This window comes from Osmia bicornis, chromosome 12, assembly GCF_907164935.1.
Source record: "Osmia bicornis bicornis chromosome 12, iOsmBic2.1, whole genome shotgun sequence".
NCBI lineage: Eukaryota > Metazoa > Arthropoda > Insecta > Hymenoptera > Megachilidae > Osmia > Osmia bicornis.
In genome coordinates, this window is record NC_060227.1 from 3,456,272 (window position 1) to 3,480,727 (window position 24,456).

Below are 24,456 nucleotides of genomic sequence, written 5' to 3' on the forward strand. Positions count from 1 at the left end.
AGGGCCGTACGTAGAGGGCACCCCAGTATAATAATCATCCTCTAATTTCTTTCCGGAGTTTATTTAATTTACTTGTTTACTTGTTTCATGGATACACAGTACTTACCGGTGAATTTTTGTATGCATATGAATGTATATATATAAATACATGTAATATATACAGTAAGAAGTTAGAAGTTTAAAAAACTTTTTATTAACTAAGAATTTAACGATTAAAAAATGATAGAAGTAACAAGAATTATCTTAAAAATGAGTGCTGTGACCACCATAGGCTTTGGTGGTTGGTTTTTGGGTAAATATTCGGAACAGAAACGACACTTGAACGTAGCAAAAAAAGACGATGGATTGTGTATTTTTTCAAATACACCTGTTGAAAAAATGCCTGGTTTGCCTTTATTTGGAACAGTTTCTGCGGCAACTGCAATTGTTCCCACAGAAACTGAAATAGATATGGGTTCAAAATTATCAGCAACAGGTAAAAGGGTGTCTGAAGTAAGTTTATATTTTTGTTTATTATTTTTAACCTTAATGTTATATGATGAAATTTGCTGTATTCATTTTCTATATTATAAAATTTTTAAACTAGAGTAGTTAGTTAATCTATTTTTGTAAAATGTGAACATATAGTAGCGTATGTTTTGATGTACGATAGATTATGAAATATGGATTTCCTGGATTGGATCAAGTCAGATCTTATGATGACTTTGTTCTTTCTTATGATAGAAGAAATAGGGTAGCACATTGGGTATTTGAACATTTAAATAGAGAAAGATTAAAACCTAATGGTGAGATATCACGCGCTAAATGTGAATTTAAACCTGATCCAAGTATACATCCATTTTTCAGGTAATTATTTTTATCTATTATTTATACCAGGGGTCGGTTAATTGTTTCTATAAAGGATCAGATATTAAATATTTTAGAGTTTAGCAGACCTGGAGGTAAGGTTGAAATTATCTAGGTAGCTGATGATAGAATAAAAAATGTTTGCTGACCCCTGAACTATACCTTTTCTAAACTACTACTTTAATTAATTTATTGGAAATTAGAGCTGATAACAGTGATTATAAAGGTAGTGGATATGATCGTGGACATTTAGCAGCTGCTGGGAATCATAAATATTGTCAGACTCATATAGATCAGACATTCTATTTAACAAATATGGCACCACAAGTAGGTCAGGGTTTCAATAGAGATTCCTGGAATAGATTGGAGAAATATGTTAGGCATTTAACTAAATTTTATAAGGATGTATATGTTTGTTCAGGTCCTCTCTATTTACCAAAGTAAGTAAGGTTTTTTAATTTGTTGTGTATCTTTTTTTTACCAAAGATTTAAGAAGTTGAGATATATTATTAATACAGAATAGAATCTGATGGAAAAAAATACGTGCGATATGAAGTCATTGGTGCTAATCATGTAGCAGTACCAACTCATTTTTATAAAATAGTTGTTGGAGAAACACATGATTCAAAACTAGAAATGGAGGCATTTGTAATGCCAAATACTCCTATAGATGACAAGGTTCCTTTAACAAATTTTCAGGTAAATTTCATTTGTTAATCATAGATTATAGTAAGTAATGGTAAAATCTTGTAATAGGTACCGCCAGAGAGCGTCGAACGTGCAGCTGGACTTTTATTCTTTGATAAAATCTCACGCGATAAATTAAATAAAATAAATGGAAGAAAAGTTAGATAATTATAATGCGAAGTTAGAAAATTGCAGTAAATGTTTTGATAGAATTATTTTAAATGTATAAACTGGTTTTATCTTCTAGTCAATTTAAAAATAGAAATTTTGCAATAACACTTTTACGTATTATTGTATGTATTAATCTTGTATAGGTGTAAGTTTTGTATGGTCTATTTAAAATACACATACACACTAAATTTTTGCATTTTTATAAAGCAGTTCAATTATTTTAGTCTCTATTTTATGTCGTCTTATAAATAATACTGAAATGAAATATTTAAATTTTTATTATTTTTGTACATTCAGCAATTATTTACATACAATATTGCATGTTGTCACATCTTGTCATAAAATAAGTATTCACATGAAAAGCGCATGCACTCTTATTTAGGTATTTTTCTTAGTATCCAAAGTTTCAGTCTTGAATAAAACATTTATGGTATTTAATTTATAGTAGATATTGAACAAGGATTATTTTTCATAATTTACGATAATGCAATACAGTCATTTTTATCTTTCGAAATATAAATTATTCACATCATAAAGATCGTATTTGTTTTTTGATTGGTACTTCGTTAAAACATTTTCATATTACATACGCTGCGTTTCTTAAAAACTTTGTCATTTGATATTAAAATTCAATGTAACGAATTTTGTATTCGTTTAAGAGAAAACAATGATACATTAAAATTAATATATTTAAGACAGACGATACATCAGTTTTTTTCATTTCCGTAAAGAACAATTATTTTATTGTTACCGAAGAGAAACGATATTTTTATTGTTTATGATTAGCAGACGAGAAAAATTCTCGCTATTACTTTGGTCGTGGTAGTAAGTGGTTACGTACCAAATAATATTCGTTATTAAATACTATATCCATATAAAATGCTAATGGTAAAATCGTTAATAATTTCAACTTATACTCTAATTTATGTACAAAATTAACAAGCACGTTGGTACTGGGAAACGTACAAACGCACGAACGACAATTAACCACCATCTACGAAATTTTTACAAAGTTCCGTTTATCTTTGTAACAAGTCGTAACATTACTACGATTTCATAATGATATCTATATATTATAGTTGCCTGGTAGCTAGCAAGTAAAATAATGAGTAACGAATACCATTATGCTTTAGAGATCTCAACGTACACATCTATGTTTAACGCGTTTCTAAAATGCACACTTGAAATTCTTTTATATTCATTGCTTATAAATAACATTTTCACGTAGGGTTGATTAGGCACTAAAATGGACGGGTCTCGTTGCTTAGGAGCTTTTCTTGAGTATTGCTTGCAAGTTAAGGACACTTAACGAAGTTTTAAGTACACTTTGTGTAGTTACATTGATTCATGAAAATCAACAAATTTGGTAATACACTGTTCAGTGCTGTATTCGTTCAATAAAGCTCCTTAATAATCAATTTTCCTCTAAGATTTTGTTCTTCATTTTGTCGTGTTTCATCTCCAGCGACGTTTTCCAAATGCTTTAAAATTATTGTTCTTCATGTTGCTCGCTCAATTTCTTAGGTCAATTTGATAGTTGTGTAATTGCATTGACTAGAAAACGTGAGATGAAACTTGACATTTTCCTTTCTTTCTTGCTGTCACTGCAGTAACGATGCATATTCTTGGCAGACTAGGATCCAGTGACGCGAAACACTTACTTATCCCCGTTCGTCGCAAGAAAGTTCTTAGATCAATCTCTCTTCTGGTGGTGGTTTCATTACATTGTCCATTTCTACTCGTGGATTACTAAATTCTTGAGCACTTGGACTATATGTACCCCTAGTCGCTCGTTTCTTCCTAGCCATCATAAATAATGCAACTAAAGAGCCTGCTGCGATCAGGAAGAGACATCCAACGATAGGACCAACTATAACTGCTATGTCCATCGCTTGACTGCTCAAAAAGTGTTCCGTCTACAAAGAAAAATATTTATGATGGACGTGATTAATCAAATATCTTTTTAAAACATTGGAATGTACCTCTGTGCAATTTTGACCAGTGTACTCTGCTGTACACTGACACCTGTAACCACCGTCATCTCCACAGTCGCATGTACCTCCATTCTGACAGTAATCCTATTTAAAAGAAAAAGAAGATATGTATAAAATGAAAAATGTGCCAAAAATTTAAGTAAATTAATAATACCTCTTTGCAAGGATTCACCATTCCACAATTGTATCCACAATAACCGGGTTCACAAATACATCGATAAGTTCCTGGTTCATTTTCACACTGACCATGACCACAATCTATCGTTGTATCCTGACATTCATTTATATCCAAAGAACAATCAGGTCCTGTGTAACCTGTATCGCTACAGTCACAAGTGAAATTGTTTACTCCATCGTAACATTTCCCATCATTTTTACATGGTACATTTCCTTCTGCATCTGGTGCACAGTCATCAATATTAATTTCACAGTACATTCCAGAGTACCCAGGCAAACAAGTGCATCGAGGTGTCTGGTAATTTAAAATAATAGATTATTAAGAATCGCAGGCAATCAATTGTTTAAACAACAAGTAAATGAATTTATGATTAAGTATGGATCATATATACATATAGAAAAACATAAAGAACAATATGCATACCTCGTAAAAGAAATCACATTTGCCACCGTTCTGACACTTTCGACTGATGCAATAAGGAATATTACAAATTGATCCTTCGTAACCAGTCATACAAGTACAGGTGAAATTGTCACCAGTTTGCGGATTTACTTTGTCTGTGCAAATACCACCGTTTTTACACGGTTGATTTTCACAAGTGATCAAACGGAAATTCTGGCAGAGATTGCCAGTGAATTGATCTGGACATTCACAATGGAAATAACCAGGATAATTCATGCATACTCCATCATGCTGGCAAGGGTTGAGTGGTACACATTCATTGATGTCGCCATCACATCTATAATAAACAATAAAATCAATAAAAAATAAAAAATCTGAATTTTGTAGTATTTGCTAACAAATTTATACAAAAATATGGACATTTATAACTTATTTTTTTGATATAAAAATTCTTAAATAATGATGACACTATAATAATAATATTTTTTATACTAACAGCCATCCTTGCCATCCACTATTACACACACATGTGTAATTAGCAATTCCATCAACACAGGTTGCTCCATTTTGACACTTATTATCAAGGCATTCGTCAATGTTAAACGAACAATCGTTCTCCGTGTAACCAGCTGGACATCCACAAATGTAACTATTCGCTTTGTCCAGACAATAACCATCGTTTTTGCAATCAGAATCGAAGCAAAGCTGGCAACCGATATTATCGTGATGGGTCGCGTTATCTTCTTGTAATGCTAAATATTCCAATGGTGTAAAATTAGCATTTTGATAAACCTCTTCATATGTGAAATAATGTAGCAGCATGCTGCCAATTCTTACTTCTCCTAAACATCCTTTAAAAGCTTCACCTATAAAATGAAACTTTAGTAATAATGGTGACAAAGTAAATAAAAATTATAACGTTAATTTCATTACCTGACTTTGCATCATGTGGCGGTGATGTAGTGGTCAATACGCGTTCATTGAAGTCTATGGAATTTTCATTAATTCCATTTCTATTTTCCAAATTCTGTTTACTAGAACCGATGGTCACGTAGCTGTGTTCATTAGACAAGGTGGAACCAAGTCCACCAAGGGTGACCGCCCCGGTAATTAATAAATCATACCATAAGGAGAAACTAAAATTCGGACTAACACGCGACGCATTCTCATCATTAGAATTTGCATAGCTACACTCCATGGAATTGTTGTTTAATCTCAATATTATGGATGTCCAATTTCCGTCAGCTTCAGATTTACCAAAAGTCAATACTCCTTGGTTCTGCGTATCCAAACGCCATGATACTGTGATCTTGTCCTTGTAAACGTAAACTGTGAAATGCAGGTCGCCCACACGAGGAGCAATATGCATCAGAGTACCGCCTGTACTCGAACGATAAGTAATTTGAATGCTATCAATCGTCGAGTCTGTCACGTTTCTTTCTTCCACTTGATTGTAGACGTAACTGAAGGAAGTGTTTACTCCGTTGAAAGTAGCATTAGCGATGCATTCATAGCCGTCATCCAAGTTCTGGCATTTCGAGCCAGCTGGACAATCTTGCAATTGACAGAATTCCATTTCTTGACACGTCTTCCCGGTATACCCACGTGGACACTGACACCAAAAGTCATTCCACGTGACATGGCAGGTTCCATTGTGATTGCACGGGTTGCTTACGCAGACATTATCAGATATTACTCCCTTGAGAACTTTGTTGTAATCAAAAGTCACGTTGCCAAATTGTATCGGTGTTGGAATGTCATTTGCCTGTGAAACGTATATACAATTTATATTTAACAACGTTGAGATTAGAATTTTTATTTTTCAAACATACCTTTAGAGGGAAGAATTCAACAACCATAGTTTCAGTGCCATTGGATATTTGAACATCTTGAATAATACCCTTGAAATTAACTTGAAGAGCTTGCGACACTTCTATCTGACGATTATCTACTTGTCGTATGTATCTGGACGCTTGTGGCAAGCCTCCCAGATACAAAACGGTCACGTTCAATTGACCAGAAGCACTGATGGTTTTCCTAAAGTATTCAGTACCATTGATCCTTACTTGAACCAACGTTACATTTCTAATTACTTGTATCAGGTGATTGTTTCCATCATTTAGTTTTACACCTCCAACTGTGTAAGCTTCGGTACCATTGAACTGAATTCTGACAAGTAATTCACCTCCTTCCAGCTGAGCCGCTATGTAAGTTTTCTCTTGAGACTTTGACTCAGCTGGTGGATTTGGTTCTGATCCTAGATAAAATATATCACCCCTATCTTGTCTAGTGCGAATGAACATGGAAATATCGACAATAGATCTGACTGCTTTCCTAGCCATATCTGATACTTTCACGATCACGTATCCATTTGTAATATTCTCGTATCCAAATGTGGCTGCTGTCATGTTGTATTGGCAGGTATGCCCTAGATATGGTCGCTCACATTTGCAAGAAAAGTCTCGCCATCTGTCAGTGCAGTGACCATCATTTTTACAAGGATTTGGCAAGCACTGAGTTTCTCTTGGACAACCTGATTCAACATGCTCCATATATATGGTCGTAGATGAGGTACCAGAGTATACCTAAACATACATTAATAACTTAAACTTTGCCCATATTTCTGCGATTATATCTTACAACTTACCCATTCTTCATTAATAACAATATCCTCGGTGCAACCCACAAAAAATGATGGGCCATGGGTTAATCTTTGAAGAGAGCTGGTAGTACCACCAACGTAAGTCATTGGGAAAGATGTGTGATTAGAATTGGAACCTTCGTTCAGACTAATAGGATAAATTGTTTGTTCTTCGTTAGCTGAGAGTACTAAATGGGTTGCATTGATAGCAACGAACACTTTCTGCCAATTGGAGTCGTTCAAACCGCTGCCAATAAATACACCCTCCCACCTGTTCAGGAGACTCGAATGCAGATTCAGTTTGCCATTTACAAGTTCAAGGATGTAAAACGTTGATCCTTTTCCAATAGCTAGCAGTCCATTTGGTAGAGTTGTTCGGAAGCGAAACTGTATATCATATCCCTCGTCACGAGTAGTATTCACCAGTACGTATGATCTTCCACTTAAGGACATTGTTGTTACCTGTGGACAGAAAATAATGTTATACCCATGCAAGATGGTTCAAATTTTTATCTTTATTTCTACGCACCTTCTTCTGTATTTTGTGCAAAAAATAACAAGTGCAAGTAAATTACATAAGTTAATAAGCAGTTATATGTACGTACATAGGGCTATAGGAATACAATAAGAAAATAAGACACTTTAAAATACAGTGACTTACGTAATCACAGACTTCTCCGTGGAATCCATTTGGACAGGTGCAATTGAATTTATGTATCGTTTCATCCACAAGATATGGCCAGCAAGTGCCGCTATTCTGACAAGCATTCCCTTGACAACCGATCAGCTCTACCGAACAATTCTTGCCACCGTACTCTGGTTCACAGGTACAAGTATAATCAGCCCTTCCATCGATGCATACACCGTGCTCGCAAGGTGTGTACCGTTTGCATTCGTCGATGTCGTGCTGACAGTGATCACCTTCATAACCATCCTCGCACTCACAGGTGTAACCACCGATACGGTCTACGCAAGTTCCAGCTTTGCACGGATTGCTGTCGCATTCGTTGATATTTAATTCGCAATTTTTACCCATTACACCTTGTACGCACAGACATTCGTATCTGAAATAAATAATATATAAATGATAATTGTTCCTTACGTTTTTGTCGATTCTATTTCTGTGAACACTTTGCGGTCCTATGTCTAATGAGCTAATAGATCTATTAGTGGCACTATAACAATAATAATAATAATATAAGATAAAAGATTGAGAGCTTAAATTTGGAAATGAACTATTTGAAGATACACAGATATATTTTACATAGTTATAGAATAGTTGAGATTTAACTATTATATCAGTATACCGCCTTGAAGCATAAGAAGTATTCAACCTCTAAAACGCTAATTGAGACCACAAAGTGTTAATTTCTTTCAAATAACTTCGATACTTGCCCACTTGCGTTCGCGTAACTAAATTCTTGATTAAATATCGAAGGTAACGTCACCGCATCGCTCTTATATAATTCAATATTGGATCTTTCTAGACAAGTTCCATTATACTGGCAAGGTGAGCTCTCGCATTCGTTTACATCAACCTCGCAATTTTTCCCAGTGTAACCAGCGTAACACTGACATTTATAATTCTTAATATCATCTATGCAGAGAGCACCGTTCACGCAGGGCTCCGATCGGCAATCATCGATATTTTGTTCGCAGCGTGCACCTTCGAAACCTGTGTCGCTGCAGTCACAGGTATAATTGTTTATACCGTCGATGCATAGGCCGTGATTCAGACAAGACGATGGATCGCAATCGTCGATATTAATCTCACAATTTGTACCACTAAAGCCCAGCGAACAGACGCACATATAACTAGCGATTTTGTTGACGCAGGTCGCACCGTTTAGGCAAGGATCGCTTTCACATTCGTTCACGTCCATGTCGCATGTTTTCCCGGAGTAACCAGGCGGACACCGACATTCGAAAGTGTTAATACCGTCGATACACGTGGCGTTGTTTTTGCAGGGTCCGCATAAACATTCGTCAATGTCGATGTCGCAGTGGTCCCCAGAGAATCCCGGTCTGCAGAAGCAGTTATAACTGCCATCGTTGTTCACGCATATTCCATTATTGCAGAGAGAACTACCTCCAATTTTGCATTCGTCCACGTCTTCCTCACAAAATTGTCCTGCAAAGATGATCAATTAATTGCTAATTAAATAAGGAGGAATTCTGAAGAGATACATTAGGAAAACGAAGAAATTGACGGTAGTAATGTTCAAACCTTTTGATAGCCACTTTTTACCCATTGAAGTATCGTTCCTAGGGATACACATATGTGTCCTTCGGTACAGTATAGTCATGTACAAAAATATTTCACGAAATTTACCTTGATATCCGTCTTTGCACTTGCATTCGAAACCATGGTCTCCAAGGTCGATGCACGTGCCGCCGTTGCAGGGTTTCGTCGCGCAATGGTCGACGATTAGGGTACAATTAGGATCTCTGTAACCCTCGCGACATTTGCATTCGTAACCAGCGATACCGTCGACGCAAATCTTCCCGTCAGGACATACGACGTCGACACAATCGTCCACGTTGATATCGCATATCTTTCCCTCGAAACCCCGTGGGCATTCGCAAACGAATTCCCGCCTCGATCTCGGTATCAGTGTGCAGTTTCCATTATTCAGGCAGGGATTTACCGCGCATGCATTGTACTCGCGTTCACAGTTTTCATCCATGAAGTCTTTGGTGCAGTTGCACGTGTACCCGTTGATTCGATCGATACACGTGCCTCCGTTCTGGCAAGGTTGGGATAAACACTCGTCCACGTTTATTTGACAGTTCTTACCTAGAAGTATTGCAACGTTTGTTATTCAATTAAGAAAAGGAATGATTTAATTGGGCAGTATAGGTGAATAAATTGTACCACGATTTAAACATAAATTTTGAATAAAACAAAGACATTTGAGAAGATTTTTTAGGAACGAACACAGACAGTGAAATAGACAAAGCTTAGCACGAATACGTTTGTGAATCATATGGTTACCGGTGTATCCCGGAAGGCACTGACAGTAGTAGCTATTCTGCTGATCAATACAGATGCCACCGTTGCGACAGGGGTCACTGATGCACTCATCCTCGTCGATGGAACACTCAGGACCTGCCCATCCTGGCTCGCAGGTGCAATAATAGCCTCCAGGCTGCAGGTTGCGACAGAGACGATGCGACGTAACAAAGAAAGCAACGAGGCCACATAGAGATACGTTCGACACGGTTGATTAATCGGGCTAGATGTGCATGCAAAAAGCTAGGTGCGATTATCCAACTCACGTAGTCGTGACAAGCGGAAGCTTGCTTGCAAGGTAGATCACGACAGGTGATCGGATCCTTGCATTGGGGTCCTGTCCAAAATCTTGGGCACTGACACATAACACCGAAACGTGTTTCGAGGCAACTACCTCCGTTGTAACAGGTGGAACACCAATCCGAAGCAGGTGACAAGCACGTTGGTCCTGATCGTACGTAACACATCACACGCAAACGTCACATGAAGACAAATGGAAAACATGTAAGATTAACGTGGAAGAATAACGAGGAGAATTAGTTGTAACAAAGAAGTGTTTCTGTCTTTTCATATTAGATGCAACAAGTATCCTGTTTCTTCAGTAAGGTGTTAATACTGATATGGTTTAGTTTTGTTATGAAATTTTCAACATAAAGAAATGTTTAAATGTATATGTGATAACAGTATTAGCTATAAAGTGATCTTAAACTGATGGTACAGTTGAATAGTTTTATTCAATAATAATATAGAAGTGTTATTAAAAATTTATTTTTTCCTTTTTTATTTATTTTATTTAAAACAAAACTGTTATAGACAACTTATTAATTTTTTATTTTTAACAACATTAGGTGAATAATAGTGTTAGAGTTTACTTTAAAAATCTCTATATTCTTTCTTCACAACATCTTATAAAATCTATGAGTACCTTTGCAACTGTACAATTAGTTTAAAGACAGCATGTATCATTTTCAGTAGGTACATGATTAAAGTGGTTCGATTGAAACTTTCTCAATCATTATTCCTCCTTTACCTTTCCATTCTGGTGGACAGGTACAATTGTATCCATCCTTATTGCTCGTGCATGTCCCACCATTGCTACATGGGTTGTTGGCACAGTAATTGATAGTGCAATTTGGAGGATTGCCCTTGAATCCAGGATTACAGACACATTGTGGTCCGTGAGCATCTTCGACGCAAATACTATTCGCCGGGCATGCTGCATTTTCGCATAAACTTCTGAGCTCGCAGTGACGACCCGCGTATCCGGGTAGACAGTTACAATGATAGGAACCAACGTCGTCCACGCAATCACCACCGTGTGTACACGGATTTGATAAGCACTCGTTCAAGTTCAATTCACAGTTTTGTCCCTCAAAACCGTTCGGACAATGGCAGATATAACCACCATAATTGTCGTAGCATATACCATTATTCAGGCAGGGGTCCGCTAGGCATTCGTCGATATCAATCTCGCAGTTTGCACCTTCGTACCTGTAATTAATGATTAATTATATTATTTTGGAATACAATTATCCCTTTGCGTTCTGAGCAAGAGAGATAACAAATTATAAAATTTTATAATTATAGTGTTGGAATATTACAATTTTGAAACTTTGAAATTTTAGAATACAATTTTGGAATTTTAGAATTTTAGAATCTTAGAATTTTGGAATTTTAGAATGGTGAGAACTAAAATTTACAAAATTCAATAAAATTAACATAGGAACGCAAAGACTTAAATAATAATAATATCAAAGAATTAGAAAACATACCCTGTTCTATCGCATATGCAAGTGTAATTATTGATACCGTCGATGCAAATTCCCCCGTGTCTGCAGGGATTCGAGGAACATTCGTTGATGTTAGTATCGCAATTTTTACCGGTCCATCCAGGTAAGCATTCGCATCTGTAGTCGGTTTCAGTGAGCGCTAAGCAAACACCGTCATTTCTACAAGGATTTTGCTCGCAAAGTCGTACTCCCAGTTGAGATTCGCAGAATGTTCCAGTGAATCCTGGCTTGCATGCGCAACTGTAATCTCCTTTCGCATCCTCGTTACACGTACCACCATTCCGACAAGGAGTACTCAAACACGGTGAACCTAACAAATTTGATTTCATAATATTATGAAAAGTTATATAGAACGCTGAATGAAGAGCTTAGCGAGAGGGAAGCGTTAAATCAAAGAACAATTTTGTGCAAAAATACGTGATGATGCCAGTGCGCCCGAAATCCAAATACCTGTTTAATAAGCTATCAAAGAGAAAATAGAGAAATGTGATATTATGAGCATGATATTTATTTTTAAGAAGCATTGATAATTCGGGTGGAAAATAAGGGTTCTTTTTTAATCCATATGGCTGATGATAATTTTTTTACTTTTGAAAACATTCGAAAGGTCAATTGCATAATTATCCATGCAACGTAAGATTCTTATTGCAATTGTCACAAGTATTTTCATGAAACTGTAGTGGAAGATAAAGCTCAAAATGAAATAATGAATTTCATGCAAGAACCAATCGCGAAGACTAGAAACAGAATTCATGGCCAAGTATAATTTTTGATGTTCTAAATTTTCAATTATTCCTTTCAAAAACCTAAAAATGAATACACAATCTAATCTCACATTCATTGTTTGAGGGTAAAAATAAGAAAAATAAATTAAATTCTAAAATTTGCAAAGAGTAACAGTAAGCAATTATAACGATTATAGTTCCAGAGCCATGGAATCAATTTCCAGCCCGTATTCTCTGCCCAAAAGCCCATATTCAACGTCGAGGGTTGTCTACCATTGTCAATTTGACAGTTGTTGCCGGAATATCGGGCGTAACAGTGGCACTCGTAACGATCCTGCCGTGACACGCATTTACCATGCATCATGCATGGCTCATGATTGCAGAAATCCATGGTGGTGATTGAGCTCGATCCTAGATTTCCGAGTCCGCCTGTACCACCTGAAAGTTTCGTACGAGAATCTAGCATGCAATCTACTGCTTAGGTATAATAGGTGATCACACACGATCACACACGTGTCTATGTGGGTACAAACCAAATGTATACGTGGATCTTAAATCTGATAGTGTGCTATGCTTCAAATTCTACGTTGTTGAAGCTACTGTTTACTAGCTGTTTTAATTATATACTAATTACTAATTATATTACTTTTCAAAGAATTGTTATTAGACTATTATCGATACTGGATGATAAATTATTTAATGATGTTTAGTAGATATTTGATATTAGTTTTTTAACAGAATTTTGACTCGAAATTTGAAAAGTATTTTTGAAATAATAAAAGCTCGATAAGAACTCACTTTTTCCTTTTAATTAATGACCATTGTCACGTGTTTAATTTTAATATTTATACTACTATTCTTTGACTGATTTTACAATTTGAAAATTAGTAATTTTATCATTTTTATTTTGCAAAACGTGCAACTGTCAGAGTTAATGCGATTAATATTTTAAAACGTTAAAAGACATTAATTTGAAATTTGGAATAGATAATGTGTTTTATAATGTTTGCATGTGAGAAATTAATTCTTTTAAAAATGAATCGTTTAATAATTTTTATTTTTCAATAGTATGGTATTCGGTCTTTCAATTGTACGGTATTTATAATAGGAAAATAAAAAATTCTTACATCCTTTGTTATCCACAGGACAGGGACCAAAAACAGCTCCGTTATTGATAGAGTCGTTAAAAAGAATTCCAGGACCTTGAAGAATGCATCCTCTGAATCCTTCTCCCACAATGAGAGAACCATTCATATCGTAGTCAGGAAGCGTAAGAATCGCAGAGTTGTACGTGGCATTAGCAATTACCTAAATACAATAGATCAACATTGCGTCAAAGATTAGAAGTCTCTTCATTGATTATTTTTACTATTTAATGCTTAATTGCATTGTATTGCTATATAAAATAAAATAATAAAATGTATCATTTTTTAATGCAAGGGTTTCATATATTGAATTAAAATTGAGGCTTTCTCCATGGTCCGCCAAACCGACCACGCTTCGAATCATCGTCAAAAAAAGAAAATATGGCATAAAAAATATTCCTTCCAATATTCCAATTTGATATAAATAAGAAAATAAGCGCTTCTGTTTCATAATTAAACATAATTATCCTCCCCTTCCAATTAATAACTGAATCCGGATCATTCTCAAACTTCGAACGAGCCAGAATTTTATTTCCTACATTATCATTTTAATTGTAATATACCTAAATTATAATTTCAATAATTGTACTAAAAATAGATGAATTACCTGTGTATGACCTGCTGCGTTTAAAGTAAGATTGCCAAGTCTAAAAAATAGATTAACATTGTTCCAAGCGTTGTTGAGTAACCTGGCGTTAAGTCTTGCTTTATAACGTTGTTGATCAACGATAGCCACGAAGAGGAGTCCTTCTGGAGTCACTTCGAGACTGATCGAATCATCGTTGTACTTCTGCATGAAAAGTCGACCACCATCGCAGGTTCGAAAGCTTAAACCACTGTGCCTATGTACCGACACGAACGAGCTCAATTTTAGGAAAGAGGAGCCGTCGAAGTAAGCTTCTCGGGGATGTTCATCGTACTCTTTGTGTCTGATGTCCTGCGGCGCTTCGTCAGTGACTACTAACAAGCTAGTAAGTACTGAAACAGAAATTTCAATCATCTTTGATTATTTTGAAATTATTTAAACTTGCAGGGAAGTTTCAATTAAATTTTATTATTTTAGATTGTCGCATATTATTATAAGTGGTCGATTCGAAGACATTCAAAGTCTGACAAAAAATAACATAAAAAAAATCGTAAAGGAACATTTATAATATATCAGTTTGAAGTATATAGCTCTGTTTAGAAAAGTGAAGATGATCTTGACATTTCTGAAATGTCTTCACTTCTGGAATCGATGAATATGTCAGGTAATAATTCATCCAGTGCCATTTAATTTTGACTAATGAAGTTTTTCTCTACTTTTTAAAATAAAATATTACTTTGCCCAGCTGCATTGAGCACCTTGTATATTATATTTTTTAAGAATATTATTTCTTTTAAGAATATACTAAAAAGTTATGACTATTTTTTATTATGTCAATTTTAATATATGTATTTGGTATCTTCTGAATATGTTATTCTACTTTATTATACCTATTTAGCACACGTTCCTGTGTGTCATAAATGCATTAGCATTTGTAGTTTGATGATAAGGATAAAAATTTGTATTGACTCTAAGACGCTATAACTAGGTCAGTTGTAATCTAAATCTACGAGAGGTGCACAATGGTACACTGACAATCAAACACTGGCAAGAATTTTGCTTCTCTAAATAAATTTAAAGAAAAATGGAAAACGGAATTTTTATCAGGTGTACAAATTAATTTAATGCCCCTTCTTTTTAATTAAAAATTTATATCTTGGAAATTATGATAATTCCAATTATTAAAATAATCGCTATCATTGAGGCGTGGTAAAATATTCAAATCAATTTGTGAGATACTAGCAATTAGGAAGAGATAACGTCAAAGGCACCTAATAAATCAAACTTAATATATGCTAATAATTATTGATGAGCGCCAGCAGCAATTTTTACGATCAAATATTCGAATGGACATAGATATTGATTCAGAGCAGGAAATAGAAGACACCATGATCGATAGGGTATAATACACGTCTGTCCTAATTTCTGTTATCATTAGTGGCTTGCAACTTCGGGGAGATAATGTACGTATTCCAATTGACATGTGTTGAAGATCTGGTTCCTATGCTCGTCATAAACCATCAACTCCTATCACGGTAATCGTATAACTATTAAACAGTAAAATTCGATTAATTATTTAATCCTTACGTATAAAAATAAAAACCTATCTCTAAATCATTTAAACGATTTATACTTTATTTTTAAAGAAAATCAAATAAATATTATTGCAAAGATTTTCAAATTACTATTATTTAATTTGATATTTTCAAAATAATTAATGTAACTTTTGATGAGTAATGTATAGACAAATTTTGCACTCTTCCATTATTTTGACTATATAAACGTACATTAGAAGGATAATAATAATCCATGATTTTTAAGCCGGTTGATGAAGTGCAGTGCACCTACACCAGGATCGATGGTGACCAATAAATAATGCATGAGATGCATCTGCATGCTCTGGTAAGGCTGTGTGGCAGACTGTCGTTTAAAGTGGACATTACGGTTATACGTTGGCGAAAATCTGATTAAATTGTATAATTTAACTCGTTATAATACTACACGTTGTTCTGAAATTTTAGACGTGATTTATGTGTTTCACAATTGTGCTATGCAATTAAAGTACTCAAAATTTCATTAACTTATAAATATTACAAATTGTGTTTAAAGGTAAAAAAACAAAATTGTGTCAAATAAAGTAAGGTGACATACTTGTGCAATGACATGCGATAAGTTAATTGAACATAGTGTGTTGTGTCATACCTAGGCACTTTTCTGTCCAATATCAACAACGAAGATAAAGTAAATTTTTCAGATGATTCACGTAGTATAACATGTGTGTATATTGTAACTGCTGCTATAAGTTGAAATGTAACAAGAAAAGAAGTCGAAACTGAGAAATAAATGTTTTTCATACAGGATTTATTTTATTAATCCTTGTATGGTGGAGTTGGATCTCTGACCTCTCCGTGCATAATTTAGAGACTTTTAATTTGAATATTCTTTTCCATTCTTGTTTTCTAAGTTTTATGCACATTACGTGATTTTTTAAACATTTCCTGATTTAATTAGGTATTACGCTTAATTACTGTAATGACTTTATTCTACATGCCAGAAAGTATTCAAAAGAAAACGATTGTAATTTCGGATTTTTAATAAAGAAAAGTTGTTTTCTATCAAAATGACAAATATGTATGTGGAGAAATCACCATATGTGATGATATTCCACAAATGGTCAAAGTATTTGTCAACTCTGAAAGTTAGCAGAAGGAGAAATTGTAAAATAGCTTTCTCATCTTTAACTTTCAACAATTTAACTAGAAATTTATTACGGTCCAAATATTTATTTCTATTAAGATTTCATGAGCTGAGGAATGTTTATATTTATTCCAATTCATTTTTGATGAAGTAATCAAATTACTAAACAAATGTATCATTGAAAAACTGGATAATATTAAGATAAATCTTTAAAAAACCGACTAAATCTTGCTTCGTTCTTTCGCGATCAAAGGAGACTTGAACGCCGGCATAGCGAATGAAACAGAACGTCTTTCTATCGAGTCATTCGTTGAACTCGAGCCTGCAAAACCAGACACGTCACCATATTGGTCGTGAAAGAAGAAGGGGATAGTACTTCCGGTTGTTCCGTTGTTGTCCTGATACAAACTTGTATAAACCGTTTCCACTTATACGTGCAGCGTGTAATTGAATTAACATTTACCCCAAGATATCACATAATGATGTTAATGATAATTGTAATTACCATTACATTATGTGAAAATATTTAGCACACAATAGGATTAAAATAAAGTACCTGTAAATGATAATATAACTTTTAAAATTGAAATTAATCTCTATTACTCGTGACAATAAAAAATTATTATAGGTAATTATAATTCTTTTTTTTTTTTTTTTTTTTTAATTTCTTGTTGCATTATGTTGCAAAACCACTATGTAACATAATATGCTACGAAGTTCATGTATTTTTTATTAGGAAGTCACTTATAACTCCCTGACAGTCAATATATTAATATTTCATTAAACAATAAATAACTCATTCTAAAATACTAAATTGCTAAAAAGCAGTTCCAAAGCAATTCTTAAGTTGACTAAAAATTCTGATATTCATGCAAAATGGTGTATATTTCTTATTCTGCTAAAATATATTCAAAGAATACTGAATTATCATAAGCAGGAAGTACAAGAATAATTGTAGTAATTCTCAGATTACTAATTTGATAATTTTTAATTGCTCTTCAAACCTGATATTATTCTTTAAAAAACACACAATAATTCATCTTTTAATTAGACAATTCTTGAACGGAGGGTAACGATAGTGTCTCAGAGTGAACTTGTTAAGCAGCTACTTTAAGTTAATTCATCTGTGATTCGTGCATAATATTCACAAGATAAAAAAGAAAATGATGTATGCACATGGTACATTAGAAAGGAGTTTACTGTTAGAAAGCATAACGGTCAGACAGACTGTGTAAAATTTCACGATTCGTTTGCTACGTCGATCTTTGGAGGAATTCCTTTTTGTTAGGAAAGAATATACAACAGTTGTTCAGCGTAACTCGTGAAAGCATAGTAATTGCGACGTCATTAAATTTAATATTATAAAAATATTAGAGGAATAAGTACATTACAAAACTATAAATTTTTTATTTAAATAATTTTGAATTTTTTAACATTTAGTTTCCGTCAGCAATGCAACTGGAGAGGAGATGCGTTAAGAAGGGTCAGTTGATCCATTTTCATCAAGAAATTAAAAACTTTTCTTTTGTAATGTAATGGTAATGTAGAAGCATCTTTGTTTACTTTTGATAGACCTGGGTCACGATTGACCCAGGCTCCGATTTTCAAGGGTTAATTGAGTTAAAAAGAGTGGAGATGACCTATTATCAAAATAACCAATTCAATTATTATATTATATAACAGTAAATTATTATTTATTACAATAATTTCTGGTGGGAGAAGCAGTTGGTATTTCAAAGGGTTCAGGATAAGTCTATCCAGTTACTCCAATGTCTATGCCACAGCATTCGAAGGTTCATTGAAATAAGCTAAGGTATTTTGAATATGAAAGTGGATTCATAGACTTCTTTCACGTGGAAAATACCTGTCGGTATTCACCTATGACTTCAATAATATGACTCAACAGCTTGGTGAGTCTTGCCACGCCTTTGTTAACTTGGTAAAAGTTTCTTTGTTGCTTCGTTGAGAAGCTGCTTACCCGGGATACCGATGTTTGTAAAGTAATAGATGCAAAGCACTAGTGCTGTATTTAGATGCAACGATAGTAACTGAAGCAAGAAGAGTGGATTAAGTAATAGCTAACGGTAAACCAAAACATATCTGATCTAAGAAGATGTGTATTAATCATTGTTGAGAATTTGCAAATTTGAGAATTTGAGAATTTTAGAATGTTAGAATTTTAGAATCTTAGAATCCTAGAATCTTAGAATCTTAGAATCTTAGAATCTTAGAATCTTAGAATCTTAGAACTTTAGTACATTAAGTGTACTTATTCAATTTTAGATAAATTGCTTTTATACGTCTACAGGTTTAGCATTTCTAAATGGTAATACGGTATATGTATCTACATACATGGTGAAATTCGTTGTACATTGAATGGGGTAAGTATGGTAATTAAAAATACGAATAATGCCTCTGTTTGAATAAGAAATACATCGTGACATGCTAAAAATACGACGATGTTCGAATAATCAAATTACAAACAGAATATTCATACAGTGGGAATTTGGGTGCTAATAAAAATTCTATTGTAACTGTATGTTTAATTTACTTAGTTGACATGAATAATTCTTTCTGACAAATCAAAAAACATCTAAATTCTATTCAAATTATAATAATTTCTCGAAAACCAAATTTTAGTTAATTTAAACTCTGCTGTTAATAAAAATAATATATAACTATTCTTTTTTCAATTTTCAATTTAATCTTGAATTTTACGTAAGATTAAAGAAACGAAGAACATTTTTTGCTACGTCTAATTCATTAGGAACTGAATGTTTCATTTAAAATTCTGCAACGTTTTTACAGAATGTTTGCTATTTTTTTTTACAGATTTACAATTTTAGCACGTAATTAACGAATTTGCGTTCCATCTACGAACGCTTTTCGTTATCGTTGCGTAACACGGCTGTTAATTTTATTAAGAAGCACGAACATCCTGCTGGGAATTCTAATAAACACCGTTTATCGTGGCGCACACTCGATCCTACAATGCATACGGTAGTCGCGTGCGTTGTTTGACTAACAAACCACTGCCTTATCTAGTATTACTTTTTGCTCGTGTCTCTCCCTCACAATTTGTCATTCCTGTCTGAAAGCTTTAGTCATCCAACTTATTCATAAGAACCACGGACAGTATTAATTTTATTATAATAGCTTCGTTATGGAGGTAAAAATAACTTCTAAGAATATACATATAGTGTACCTCATCTATCATTTTTGGCTATAACTGTATTTCACACGATGACTATCGTTCACTTCCTGGATGACGCATTAAATTCTGCGAGGATCTGTCATCGCTTTTGGGAAATGATTTTAACCAATTATAAATAATTTTGTTAAATAATTACAGGTGTGGCGAATCGAAGGGGTTGAATATTCATTGAAAAGAAAAATTGGGAAAAAATAAAATTATTTAGAGAGGTATTCAATGAAAGTGATGAAACATAATTAGGCATGATTCGAGTATGTGTAATAATACTTAGGAAAAAATTTATGAATCACAAAATGTAACTTTCAGCAACACAATGATTTGTTGAAAGATAAATGGAATATCATTAAGGATAGTTAACTCTCGGATGGGGGACCATAGAGAGAGTCCCAATTTTAAATTAATTTTGTATTTCATATTATTTTCTTTTAAAAATTATTCCTACAATATATGAAATTCTATCACATTTAACTTTTGTAAGTTTGAGTCTCGATTGACCCGGACTTTGCTGTTCAAGGGTTAAAGAAAGAAAATGGAATTCAAAATACAATAATTTTGATGGGAATTAAACGACCATAGAAAACATCGCGTGTGGTTATCACCGAGAAACGAGTTATAGCTTCTATGACTCACGTTCTAAGTTTTGCAATAGATGCAAAGAATTCTCGTAGCTGGTTTCCAGCCATTTATAGTCTCAATGTAGTCGTTGAATTCCCACGTGTCACTGAACCGAAAAGCATTCTCTGATTATGGTGTACCCTGCATTTAGATGTGTTAAACAATTCGACCCGACCGCTTTCCATTGGAAATTACTAGAAGAATAAACGAATCAAGGTTTCCTTTAGTCTGCTTAGCTAATACAAGGCCGGATCTTCAGAAGCTAAAATTGAAGTTAGGCTTTTTACTAGCGTTAAATCATTTTAATTTTTAAACAGTGTTTCTATTATATTATATTACTGATAATGTAACTATTCTACAAGACTTTTATGGAGTTTATTACATTGATAATGTACGGGACGCATCAGGTGCATCATGGATTGCATTGCATTGATTAGATAGAAGACGCATACGGTACGTCAGGGATTGCATTGCATTGATTACATAGAGGACGCATACGGTGCGTCATCCAGTACATTGCATACACAGCGTAAGACGCATAAGGTGCGTCATCTATTATAGCATACCTAGATCTCAGATAAGCAGCATTGAACGCAGACTGTTTGTTGTTCTCAAACCAGTTAACCTCGTGTCTTACTTAGGATTCGTAGAATCTAAAGAGCCAATTATGGAAGGAAAAGTTTATTTCTAGGGATGAGATGTCAACGTACATACATGGAGAACATTGCGCTTGTAACAAAAGAACTGCACTTTGTTTTTGCGTGAAAGCAACGTAGTTTTTTAATTTACGCAAACACGTAATTCATAGTAACGCATTTGCATCGGTGAGAATGAAACGGAAATGCTATTGACAAATTGTCTTTGTACAATTGGCATTGTGTTACGTGAAAGCGAGTATACCAGAGTTACCCGTTGCAATTTATGATGAATTATACCTTTCAAAAATGATAAAAGCTTGAACAGAAAATTCATTAACAGAAGTATTCCACTACTGTTGATAGTAAATTGTGTGTAAAATAAAATTTAAAAAACAAAAGTGAAGTATTTTAAAGTTACGTGTTCGTTGTCGACCGATCTCGATTTTACACACTCGACGACACCTTTTAAAAGGATTTCTGTTTTTGAAGTCGTACTTATTGAAATGTAAACGGCTGTCATATGCAGGCAACGCTCAATCGAGTCAGTAAACAAAAACGTTCAAACTTCTTGACAATTTTAATCCTCGTATTATATACAAGGATGTTTCATTCGAGTCTGAAACTCTGAAATAACTTTAATTAATACGTTCTGCTGAATAATTTTAATTATTGTGTGAAACTTCCTAATAACGTAAGAATAGCTTTTGCAGAGGTAATTAGAAGAGATTTTTCAAGCGTGTTTAAACGTTAATTAACATTCCGCATTTTTATTTTCAATTTGAATGCCAATGTGCTCCAAATGATCTTATAAATAACATTTGCATGATCATAAATAATAAATAGAACGAAATTATTTTAAAATAAAAATTATTTCTTATTTTTTTATTTAGAGGATAATTTTCAACATTTTCGAAGATCAGCAGCAATCGTTTCATCTTCGTTCACACGTGTTCACTTTACGAACGTGTTTCGATATAGTCCCGTCCATTTACGCCCACTATTCGATATATGCACTTTCTGTTTGATGCAATCTCTTGCTCTACCCATGTACTATAGAATTTAACCCTTTTACTTCGAAAGACGGTACATATACATGGTAAAATGCAGCCTTTCATGTCTGAACGATGTACATATCTCGTTAAGCATCCATTTTTCAAATACCTTAATTCAATATTTAAACATCAACACCCACGTAGAATAATAAAAAAAATTGGATGTTTTTATTACAAATGTTCTGTACCTTCAAAAGAAAGGGAAATATTTGACATCGTTATTTAGCACATAAGAATATATTAGAGCTACTATTGTTAATTACAAACTCGTCAATTAAAATGTTTAAATTATCTATTAAGACAGCGACGTGATTAACTGATTGTTTGTATAAACAATACCTAAACAGTGCTGAAAGTTGTGTAATAGTAGGACAAGTAGTTATGATGGAAATCAAGCCCGTTTTGCCGACTCAAAGTAAGCGGTTCCCACGGCTCGCTGATCCTCCGCCTTCAGGCTCTTTCACAGGAAAATTGTTGATTCATCCAATAAGAATGTGCTCTTTTCCGTGCTACGAATTTTCGTTCTCGTACTCACTTTCCTCTATTTCTTCATTTTTCACGATTTAATTATTGAATTAACGATCAATTAAGAACTAGGACGAATTGAAAGTAATTAGCACTTAAATACTACTAAACGCGCACTATATCTTGGAAAACTGATGCGACTTGAAAATTGTATAATTTTGAATGAAAAATAATAAAATACGTACAATAAAAACAGTACTCTTTTTAGCTATTCAAAGGAAAAACTCTTTTATCATAAAAAATAAGGGACTTTGTTAGCATGTGAAAATAGTTCAGGACTTCATAGACAACATAGGACGCAACTGGTGCGTCGTTAATTATATTTCCATACCCAGTATATGACGCATACGGTGCGTCGTCAATTATATTTCCATACCCAGTATATGACGCACATGGTGTGTCGCAAACCTCAAATACGTTAATTGAAAAAAAAAATCTTAAATTTCATCTGATTTAAGTCTCCTGACACCAAACCTTGAATTACACAATTTTACGCAATACCAATACAGGAAAATGACCTTGTGTATCGGCATTGACCGAAGTCACGAATTTTCAAGGAAACCAGCTGCCAGGTAGAACGTTTCATTTCACCTTCCGGGTTACGCCTGTTTCGTTGTAAGAAAATGCATTCCTATCGAATTACGCCGGCGTACCGGTTGCCAGGATCGGCCCTGCGGATCGTTGAATGGATCTCATTCATTTCAACAGTGGTTCTCACGACGACTAGACGGCAGGATAAAGCAGAACCGTTCAGAGGGAAGAGGGGAATTGTCGGCGAAGGAACATAGAGGAATAAGCGTACAGGGTGTTCCAAATTTGACCCTGTCAAAATTAAATCTCTCATTTGTATGATCTTATGCAATTAATGGAAATATTATTGACGACGCACCATATGCGTCCTATACTATTTGTGGAAATATATTTGACGACGCAACGTGTGCGTCCTGGAATCCTTATGCATTGCAAAAATATTTAAAAAACCAGAATCATGCACAAATGAAATAATAATAAAAAAATACATGTTTTGAAGATATAGCTTGTCCAAATTGCATGGAACGGAGAAAGAGAGAAATTGATGGATAGAACAGAGAACCAGTGATGTAGAAATAGAGGGGACAGAACTGGTGTTCGGTAGATCAGATCGAGAGAATACCGCAATTTGATTCTACGAGCATAATGACGGCTAACTGCATTTCCAATCGCATTCTCTCGTAGAAAAGTGCTTGCGATCGCGAGCGCTGAACTTTACCCTGCGTACACAATTTCCCTGCGAGTGAACGCACCTTGATTGACATGCATCGATTGCGTAACACAGCGGATGGACACCTATCGACGTGTGAAAGAGCCACGCTAAAAGGAAAAAGAAATGAAAAAGGTGTTCGACGATGAGATATTTCATATTGCCCTACATGGAAAAATCATTGGAAATGAATTACATTCGCACTGTACTTATTATCTTTTCAGGCTTTGTAATTCACTGTTCTTCGTTTAATTAATGGGTGCGATTTCGAGGAACAATGAACTTCACTACTGTTAG

General features: G+C 34.3%; 2 protein-coding genes across 3 annotated transcripts in view; one reads left to right on the plus strand and one right to left on the minus strand.

The window, feature by feature from the left end:
- The first annotated feature begins 25 nt into the window (after positions 1 to 25).
- Positions 26 to 2,142, plus strand: LOC114871309 (endonuclease G, mitochondrial). Its single transcript, XM_029177050.2, has 5 exons — positions 26 to 492; positions 653 to 846; positions 1,050 to 1,286; positions 1,365 to 1,545; positions 1,603 to 2,142. The coding sequence occupies exons 1-5, from the start codon at positions 220 to 222 to the stop codon at positions 1,699 to 1,701; spliced, it is 984 nt and encodes a 327-aa protein (XP_029032883.1). The 5' UTR covers positions 26 to 219; the 3' UTR covers positions 1,702 to 2,142.
- A 233-nt stretch (positions 2,143 to 2,375) lies between these two features.
- LOC114871303 (protein crumbs) overlaps positions 2,376 to 24,456 on the minus strand; it is a 36,953-nt gene continuing 14,872 nt past the window's right edge. The window contains exons 2-19 of one of the 2 annotated variants that reach the window (XM_029177033.2): positions 14,200 to 14,570; positions 13,575 to 13,755; positions 12,721 to 12,885; positions 11,705 to 12,032; positions 10,963 to 11,423; positions 10,199 to 10,380; positions 9,915 to 10,068; positions 9,252 to 9,716; positions 8,315 to 9,050; positions 7,581 to 7,983; positions 6,926 to 7,381; positions 6,111 to 6,863; positions 5,212 to 6,043; positions 4,775 to 5,144; positions 4,300 to 4,615; positions 3,853 to 4,170; positions 3,687 to 3,782; positions 2,376 to 3,620 (exon numbers count right to left, since the gene is read on the minus strand). In XM_029177033.2, the coding sequence (XP_029032866.2) occupies positions 3,393 to 3,620; positions 3,687 to 3,782; positions 3,853 to 4,170; positions 4,300 to 4,615; positions 4,775 to 5,144; positions 5,212 to 6,043; positions 6,111 to 6,863; positions 6,926 to 7,381; positions 7,581 to 7,983; positions 8,315 to 9,050; positions 9,252 to 9,716; positions 9,915 to 10,068; positions 10,199 to 10,380; positions 10,963 to 11,423; positions 11,705 to 12,032; positions 12,721 to 12,885; positions 13,575 to 13,755; positions 14,200 to 14,570 (6,815 nt within the window). In that variant the 3' untranslated portion in view covers positions 2,376 to 3,392. The remainder of the gene's footprint in view (positions 3,621 to 3,686; positions 3,783 to 3,852; positions 4,171 to 4,299; positions 4,616 to 4,774; positions 5,145 to 5,211; positions 6,044 to 6,110; positions 6,864 to 6,925; positions 7,382 to 7,580; positions 7,984 to 8,314; positions 9,051 to 9,251; positions 9,717 to 9,914; positions 10,069 to 10,198; positions 10,381 to 10,962; positions 11,424 to 11,704; positions 12,033 to 12,720; positions 12,886 to 13,574; positions 13,756 to 14,199; positions 14,571 to 24,456) is intronic. The other variant, XM_029177034.2, reaches the window with a different exon arrangement.

Bases quoted from the DNA above. Each gene is read 5' to 3' on its own strand.
- LOC114871309 (XM_029177050.2), top strand. From the start codon at position 220: ATGATAGAAGTAACAAGAATTATCTTAAAAATGAGTGCTGTGACCACC. The intron at 493-652 runs GTAAGTTTATAT...GATGTACGATAG, and splicing joins CAGGTAAAAGGGTGTCTGAA to ATTATGAAATATGGATTTCC. The intron at 1,287-1,364 runs GTAAGTAAGGTT...TTATTAATACAG, and splicing joins GGTCCTCTCTATTTACCAAA to AATAGAATCTGATGGAAAAA.